General features: G+C 42.5%; 1 protein-coding gene across 1 annotated transcript; it reads left to right on the forward strand.

Moving 5' to 3' along the window:
• Positions 1–477: 477 nt before the first annotated feature.
• LOC107180460 (odorant-binding protein-like) lies at positions 478–7,375 on the forward strand. Its single transcript, XM_015541541.2, has 7 exons — positions 478–769; positions 1,269–1,405; positions 2,539–2,609; positions 4,956–5,057; positions 5,898–5,999; positions 6,224–6,269; positions 7,172–7,375. Exons 1-6 carry the CDS (start codon positions 524–526, stop codon positions 6,262–6,264), a joined length of 699 nt encoding a protein of 232 aa, XP_015397027.2. The 5' UTR covers positions 478–523; the 3' UTR covers positions 6,265–6,269; positions 7,172–7,375.
• The last annotated feature ends 1,700 nt before the right edge of the window (positions 7,376–9,075 follow it).

Genomic DNA, 9,075 nt, shown 5'->3' on the forward strand with positions numbered 1-9,075 from the left:
CTAATGGTTCCACACATTTGGTCTGTGCCTTGGGCATTTATATTTATGAGTGGGCATAACTCAATGCCCACACATAAATCTTTCTGTCTTTCAACAAGGAAAAGGGTGCAGTTTGCTGGGGAAAGAAGGTGATTTCCTTGAAACTCATCTGAGAGAAAGGGAAGGACAGGTTTGTTCCCCGCACTCCCCCCCTCCAAGAATGAGTGAATGAGTCTCAGTGTGACATGAGATATGCAGGCTTGATCCAAAATACCCTGTAGGCAAGCCTACCTTCTGAATGTCCTTTGGAGGGGTTGATGGATTAAACGACTAACATGCCTGAGGTCTGAGAGATGTTTGGGATACATTGCTGCCAACAGGATGTTTACTTTCAGCATTGTACAATGGTTTCTTGTGAAAAATGACAAGTAGATAAACATTGCCACATTCACAGATGTTTACTATATAAAGAGGTCAAGATTCTCAGCAGCAGGTAATTGATTCTGAGCTTCCTCCAGAGGAGAAACCAAGAGGTGTTAGAAAGATGAAGATTCTACTCTTACTTCTTGGAGTCGTTCTGGTTTGTGGCGGCCGCCTACCTTTACCGGACGGCCGCCTACCTTTACCGGACGGCCACCTACCATTACCAGACGGCCGCCTACGTTTACCGGACGGCCGCCTACCATTATCGGACGGCCGCCAACCTCTACCAGACAGCCGCCTACCTCTACCGGATGGCCGCCTACCTTTACCGGACAGCCGCCCACCTTTACAAGACAACCTTGCAGAGGTACCAGAAAAAGGCTGACCTGACGTGGACATCTTCATGTGTGTGTCTCTGTGTGTGTGTGTGTGTGTGTGTGTGTGTGTGTCTTTTGGGGGGTTTTCTACGTATATCCAAATTTATGTGCATCTAAGCCTAGCCGTGCACCTGGAAACTCGGAATCCTTCTGTTCATCACCTCCTTACACATTTCTTTTGTACATGTCTGCTCTGGTCTATTAACTGGCTGCTTCCCCCGTACTTATAAAACAGAAGGTGTGTCAGCCAAAGAGCTGTTGGGTTTGAGCTCTTGCATTTGATAAGAACGAGTGTGCTATTTCAGGACTGTGTGAATTTTTAGTTCTGCTGCAGACTTGGGTTTCTCAGTATTTTATAAATCTTGCTTTTGTTCCTTAAAGTTAGATAGCTCACTGCTGATGCAAAAGAGGAGGGAAACCCATGCTGGATGATGTTGGAGGCCATCAAAAGAATTGGACCAACGTTTCTGATGGAAACTTTGCTTTTAGCTTTCAGGAGAATGGAACACGCTTTTGGTCGCAGCCACCAACTCTGACAAGATAAGCAACGGCCCATTCCCCGGTTATATGCGCAAAGCTGATGTGGACATAACAAATGGCACAGTCGTCTTCAAGTTTTCTGTCATGTAAGAATAGCACAGAATGAAAAGGCCTGATCTGATGACCCTAAGAGGGCATCTGAGTTGCATGTTTGCAGTGAAATACCTCGGTGATGTTGAAAAGTGAGACTCTGAGTTCTTAAGAAATTCAGTACACCCTTCTTGCTTTAATGAGATGATTCTCAGGGACCTCCTGTGACCATAGGGTTCCCGACACTGGCCTCAATCATTCTCTACCCTGAAGAACTCCCAAGTAGCAATGTTTAATCATTATTAAATTCACCAAAGCCTTTGCTGCTTCAAATATGATTTATAAGATGCTCACTTCCCTGCAGGCATTTTATTAAGAACTCAAGAGTAACAGACAATGAAGACACTTTTTTACTTCCATTGTTCAAACCAGAGCCAGATACAGATCTATAGAGTAATAATATCATGCATGAAATTCTTTACTAAGAGCAAACATGCGGTGGAAAGAGGGCACCAGAAAATGACAAATGATCGCATAGTTGAAGTGTATTGCCAAATTGAAAACACCAGCAATCACACATGCTGATGAATTCACCTGGAAATAACAATGATTTCCACGCCAACATTTGACTTCCAGTAGACGACTCCTAGGATAACAAAATGAAGCAGGAGGTATCCCTGAAATCACGGGAATACAGGGCATCTGAAAGCACCAAATCATGCAAACAGATCCATGGCCTGTAAGATTAAAACATCTATTTACACTGCAGGTGGGAAGTATCACGCTAATTTCTACCTTTCTGAGTTCGGATGGAGCTGCTTGGGGGAACTGATGATAGCTTATGATAGTTCAGAAAGTTCTCAGTATAAAGAAATGAGAAAACTTGCAAGGGGTGGTGACAGGGGATTGTAAGAAACCGAATGAAGTCTGTTTCTGAAGACCCAATTTCTAAAGCTATAGGTCGAATGCAAGAATCTTTCAGTCCCCTCTGCTCACACACACATAAACACAGGCACATACTTTGAAGAATGAGAAATAAAAAGAGACACGTTTGTCTCGTTTGGCACGTCGTTTACAGGCCCTGAAATGATGCCTCATTCAGATTCTTGTGCAGTTGAGACAAAGAGAATGTTAATTGTGGTTCAAAGTTTGTTTTCATCGACTCACTCGAAGACATTTTGTTTTTAAGGACGAACGGACTGTGCACAGAAAAGTCTGCCGTGGGAACCATTGGGCGTGACAAGTTTATCAATATTGGTTGTAAGTACAAGTATTTTACTGAGATATTAAGGTCAAAATCTTAGTCTCCACTTCTTTCTGGAACTCTAGTCTGCCTGAATTCTAGTTCAACTAATCATTGGAAATGTGACCAGGCACACTCCCCTAAATTATCTATCCAAGCACTTTACCTTGTCGTGCACAGTTAAGTCATAGGACATCGGTGGCCCCTTCCAATTTTGAGTATTATTAAATCATTGATAAGTGCTCAGGATGTTTATTTCATAAAGTTCTTGAGTATATGAGAATGTTTCAAGATAATTTAAATGGCCTTAGGAACTAAATATAATAGGTCTATCCTCAGTTTACATATCAATCTCATTTTGCTTTAAGAGAATACTTTTTTAAACATCATCTTAAAACATCTTACTGCATTCCATTCTTGGGAGATTAACCTACAATCCAAGGAAATCGGAGTGATTTTAATCACCAGGCACATTTGTTCGTAACCTCAGCTTCTGTTAAAAGCAATGGGGATGTCGGCTAACACTTAGATTCTAAACTCTTCCTAATTACCCTAAACAACACTCCAAATTTTAAATGGCCTAATGTCTAAATATCTGATTAAAATTGTGACGTGTAAGTCTGTGGTTACAGCCCTCATCTAAGATAAGAAACAGCACAACGACTTGGCAGAAAGTAAAATATATGCAAACAAAGTGAATTATAGGCCTGGCATTCGACCCTACGCATATTCCTCAGTAACTTATGTTCCCAGTAGATCTTTTAAGTTATGTTTTCACTCTTTTTAGCTTTACATTATTTTTTCCTTTGCCTGAGCCATCAACGTCCTCTATCATCTTTTTTTTAATGTTCTCCCTTTTGGTAACCCCTTCTAACTTAGATTTGGACAACTTGAGAAGGGAGAATGAGCTGCACGTACTGTAACAGCTCTTTGGGAACTAGGAATTGTAACCTACCCAGCTCTGTTCTGGAGAAAGTGAGGTGTCACACTGACAAGCAGAATACCAGCAGTGGCCTTGAAACCATCCCAGAGGCTCAGAAGACAGATTTAACTTCATTGCTTCCATAACCTGCACTATCTCTATAAACTTATTTAGTGAGATTTTCTGCAAAGCCCTTCACTTAAAAAATTTTTTTAATGTTTATTTATCTGAGAGAGGGAGAGAGAGAGAGAGAGAGAGAGAGAGAGAGAGAGAGCTGAGCACGAGCAGGGGAGGGACACAGAGAGAGGGAGACACAAAATTCGAAGCAGGCTGCAGGCTCTGAGCTGTCAACACAGAGCCTGACGTGGGGCTTGAACTCATGAGCTGTGAGATCATGACCTGAGCGGAAGTTAGATGCTCAATTGACTGAGCCATCCAAGCATCCCTACAAAGCCCTTCTTTATAACATTATCATTAAAACATTTGGTTACTAAGAATCTGAAGAGATGTATAAACTCTTATTTAAATTGTTCCAAAGTAACCTAAGACTCATGGACCTAAGAGCAGGCCTGTGCAAGATTTAGGTCCATGCCACTTTGACTCTGAAGTTGTTTCAACTTCCACTTCATCTCTGGCTGGGGCTGACTAAGGCTATTTGAATGGGAAACACAAAGTGGCATAGTTTCAAATAAAATCCTGATGAGTGGTTCCAATAAGGCATTGTGTACGTTGAGAGCAGAAGAGAGAACGGATATTAGAAGGTTTGGTGATGACGCTAGGTTGGTCAATGCTTATTCGTTTTCTTGTATATGTGCCAGGGTAGATGGGCAGAGCCAGAGTGGAAGGTGCCCCTGCAGGCAGGATCTGAACGTGTGTATCCTCACAAGTAAAACCGTATTAATAAAAATGCATATGTTCATGGCAGCCAGAAATTTGTTGGGTAATACACCTAGATTAAGGGGGCAGACGCGAATGGCTCAGAAGATTGCCCAGTGTAGGATAGGCACTCAGCACACAGTCATGCAGGGTTTTAAAGGGCAACTGAATTTTGGTCTTAAAGAGAAATCATCTCCATTGGCAGGATAAGGAAAATAGGAAGAGATTTTAAATTTGTATTTCATAATATGCCATATAACAAGTCGTGTTGTTCAAAAAAAGTTGCCTCCACTGGAACACGTGTTTCAGAAAACACTTTAGTAAGACTGGAAGGGGTGAAATGTTTAATTTTGGAAGAATGGGGCGATAAGAAAAAGTTCCTTACGGGCCTTGTCTCCATGTCATAAGCAATGTTAGCATTTGCTGCGTCATCGGAGGGACCAATATGAGAATGTTTTTACCAATATGCTAATAGGCCATGGTAGAGCCAATCTCCAATACATTCACTAAGGCAAGGCTACAGTTTATATACATTTTACATATATATTTTTTGTCTCACTCACAGATACGAATCAGAATATTTTAAATATTTTTTCTGCCAATTCACATTCTATCATAATCAACATGAACACCAGAAGAAACACCGCACAAGCGTTTGTATTGCTTGGTACGTATATCTTCCTGACGATGGTCATGGCCCTGTAATATTTCCACTGTCAGCATTCTCAGTGTGAAAATCAGTAGAGGTTGGAGGTACCAGATCGTAAGACATTTAAGAATAATTCCCATTTGTGCAAAAAAAAATTAGTTTGATTAGAAATTATTTGCTAACAAGTCAACTCATTTCAAGCCACGGCTATCTTCGGGTTGACCCCAATTCCTTCATTTTATGACAATTTTTCAAATAGACTCTTCAGCCTCAGAGCAGAAACTTCAAAACAACAAAAAACCTTCCTCCTGTTTAATCCTTTCAATGCACTGTTGTGAACATCAACGATTTCCAGCCCCAGGGGCTTGAGAGGGGTGTTTCAGCTCTGAGATACTAGCTTTCAAGTTGGAAAAAGGCATTTGAAAACTCTGGTTTTCATAAAAAAGGAAGCTGTCTCCCATTACCCTGTGACAGGGCTATGGCTGGGAAGGTGAGAACCATGCTTGCATTTTCTTTGGGCCCAGACCAGGGGTGCATGTCAGAGCCAGAGTCTGAGGTGTAGGCAGAGATGGGGTAGGCTGGATATTCTTGATGGATTAGGCCCCCAATTCATGGATTTCCTGCTGTTTTCCTGGAGTCCCGCTGCTGATGTTGGGCACTGCATGGGATACACAGGGGGAAAGCAGTGAACGGCTCCTACCCACTTAGGTCAGGCAGCTGACACTGGGACAAAGTCAGTGGCAACTGTTGGAGACTGAGTTAAAGACTTGATTTCCCCATTCATTCTCCTCGTTCTGCATGCAAAAATTCTTACAGGTTCTAATGGGCAATTTCTGCTTTATGCACGGTGATTTTCAGGCAGAAGACTTCATCCTGATGACAACGACTTTGCAAAGTTCAGGGAGTTGATGAGAGAAAACAATATTCCCGAAGAAAATCTTATAGATATGAGCAAAACTGGTAATGTGACTATATATATATATATTTTTTTTTTCCTGAACATATCTCTCACCTGATCTGTAAATATGCTATCTGGAAAAAAAAACTGATTCGTTTTACATTTTCTCTTCCATGAATTATCTTTCATAAAATCCATTATTTAAAAGAAGAAATCCTTACAAATATTGGGAAATGGCCATGATGGGTTGCTCCTTTATTCACCTTTTGTATTTGTCTTTCCCCAGAGAAGTGTCCTAAAAATGAGAGGGGCACCAACCCGTCCTGAACACTGTAAGTAAGAATGACGTGTTATCAGTGCTGCTATGTCAACTCGGTAATTATGTCACTAGAGAGCTTTTTTATGTTACATGAGGTTACTTTTTTTTACCCCAAGATTGCAAACCAGTTGAGGTGATTAATGCTAAAAAGCAGTTTGGGGGATAAAGCATTATTTCACAAGAATCATGCCAGTGACAGCCATTCAGAGAGAAGCAGGAAAGCCAGATGCTGGTGGGGATGACAGGAAAAATGAGTTTTCCAGTCAGTTCTGACTTGAGGGCTGTCCGAATGCGTCACCACTCCATGTCCACTCTTCCCGCTCATCCCGTGTTTAATTTTGCATAATTGCAACAGCCACCTCAGAGGCCCTCCTACCACGCCAATGACACAAGCGTTCAATGTGCATTTTCTGGCAGAACGTGATTTCCTTAAAGTGTGATTGTTAAACCTTTAAAGTAATACGAGCCTCAAATTACGATTGTGCTCTAGGCTAACACATGCCATTTGTCACTGTTGTTGGGAAGAAGGGGCGAAAGAAAGGTCAAACAGAAATATTAGCTTTCATGCTGAATATAATGTCCTGAGGCCAGAGAGCTTTTGCAATCAGAAGACCAGAGTGTAAGTCCATCAAAGATCCTGTAAAATCATGTTTGATGTGCCATCCCCATGAACATTCATTCTGAAATCATGAAAGTGTTGGAAGGGATCCTGATTATGAAAAGTCCCATCACACACACATCCCTGAAAAAATTCCAGTGGGTCCCCCCCATATCGTGGGGATGGAGAGTATGATGTTCCCTGTGGGATTGGTGCACTGGGTCAACTAAACGTCCTCCGAACCCTTGATGTTGTACTTCCTGAGGCTCATACAGTCCGCTCCACTCAACCTCCTCCCCTGTTTTATGCACCTGTAGCTGCATCCCTCAGAACCAGGAACACGGTCTTCCCCATGGAATCAGGATCAACAGCATGAAGCGTATGTTCCTTCTTTCTGCCTCACATCATTTTCTCGATTCATAAACATGTTCGCCTTTCCCATCTCGTCTCTGTCCATCACCATTCAGGTCCTGTTTGGTGTCACAGGATTTCTGAATGATTAAATAAATTGATTACACATGTATCCTGTACCTGTGTGTCTGTGCACATATGCATGTATCCTAAGCCTGTGTGTTTAATTTTAAAAACACATAAATATCCACTTTACATACAACTACCCAGGAAAGCATGGCTATCATAGGATCAACATCCCATCAGAGATGGCTTAAACAGATTAGGCTTAATTCAGATTAGGCTTAAACAGAAAAGCCACAGAGGTGTCTAAATGAGAGGGAGAAAAAGGTCTAAACCATCAGCGGAAGGGACGATGGGTATTTTTACTATAATGGTCAAGAAAAACGTCCCAAGGAAGCATCTTATCTACCACAAGGAAAGAAGTGTGCACACCTCACTGAGATTTATACACAGTCTACAATGCCTCGAGTCATAATTGAGGGGAAGTGCCTACCATCACAGCACCATTACCCATGAAACTGAGGAGAAGGCCTGCTATTTCCTTACAGTAGGATCACAGTCATTACAGATGGGGCATCACGGTCATCCAAGATGGGGCAGCAGCTGAGACATGGTCAACCCAGAGGGTCATGGTGTCAGTGTAGCGCTTGGACAAACCATCAGATGGTGAGCTCAGTTGGGAAGCTGTGAACACAGTACGCAAGATCTAGAGCGTGCCATCCCATTAAGTTTCAAACAGCAGTAGACACGGGAACTTCTAGGGAATGGCCATTCCCATTGTAACAGGCAGAGCACATGTATCCGCTAGCCATGATACACAGGTGTTCACCATCTAAGAGATCAGCACTCAGGATGCCCCACTTACTCCAATGGCCGGGCCAAAGTTCAGAGATCCAGTCCACACCTCAGGAAAATAAAATGAGCTTCAACCAGGATTTAATAGAATAAATACAGTACATTCGGGCTTAAAGAGATATGTGCAATACCAAATTCTTATTATGAATTAAGAATGGGCATGGAGAGGCTCGCCCATGGAGACATTCACTGATGGAGATGCTCCCTAGTGGAGGTGCTCCCTTGTAGAGATGCTTACTCATGGAGACATTCATCCGTGGAGATGTTCACCCATGGAGATGTTCACCCATGGAGAAGCTCGCCCATGGAGAGGCTCGCCCTTGGAGACATTCACTCCTGGAGAGGCTCAGCCATGGAGAGGCTCAGCCATGGAGAGGCTTAGCCATGGAGAATTCACTCCTGGGGACGATCCCTAGTGGAGGTGGTCACTCACGGACAAGCTTATTCTCTGCCTCCACCCTTAGCAGGTCCTCCCCCCTCCTCTTTCCCTCTTCTTATGTTGAACACAATATGTAGCAAGTGGTTCCTTAGCTTTTTCTTCTAATTACATGGAGGACTGAAGATTTGATCCTTGGCCAATTTTCCCTGCATTGTTTTAACTCCAGAAATTGTTGAGATTTTACAGTATTATAGGCTGAACTGGGTCCGCACAAATTCTGTGTGGAAGCCCTTGCCGCCAGGACCTCACAGCAGGTCTCTATTTGGAGATGGGGGTCTTCACAGAGGTGATTAACTTACAACGAGGTCACTAAGCCAACAGGACTGTTATCCTTCTAAGAGGAGATGAGAATCACTACCTTGTACACTTGAAACTAATATAACACTGTATGTTAACTACACTGGAAGTAAAATTTAAAATTATTTAAAAAGAGAACAGGACAGAAGGACATAGACATGCACAGAGGGATGACCACGTGAGGACACGGGGAGAAAATGGTGTCTACATGCCAAG

The sequence above is a fragment of the Panthera tigris genome, chromosome X (assembly GCF_018350195.1).
Source record: "Panthera tigris isolate Pti1 chromosome X, P.tigris_Pti1_mat1.1, whole genome shotgun sequence".
NCBI classification, from domain to species: domain Eukaryota; kingdom Metazoa; phylum Chordata; class Mammalia; order Carnivora; family Felidae; genus Panthera; species Panthera tigris.

Excerpts from the sequence above, each read along its gene's own strand:
- LOC107180460 (XM_015541541.2), top strand. The coding sequence starts at position 524 with ATGAAGATTCTACTCTTACTTCTTGGAGTCGTTCTGGTTTGTGGCGGC. Across the intron at positions 1,406-2,538 it reads GTCTTCAAGTTTTCTGTCAT|GACGAACGGACTGTGCACAG; the intron begins GTAAGAATAGCA and ends TTTGTTTTTAAG. Across the intron at positions 6,000-6,223 it reads TATAGATATGAGCAAAACTG|AGAAGTGTCCTAAAAATGAG; the intron begins GTAATGTGACTA and ends GTCTTTCCCCAG.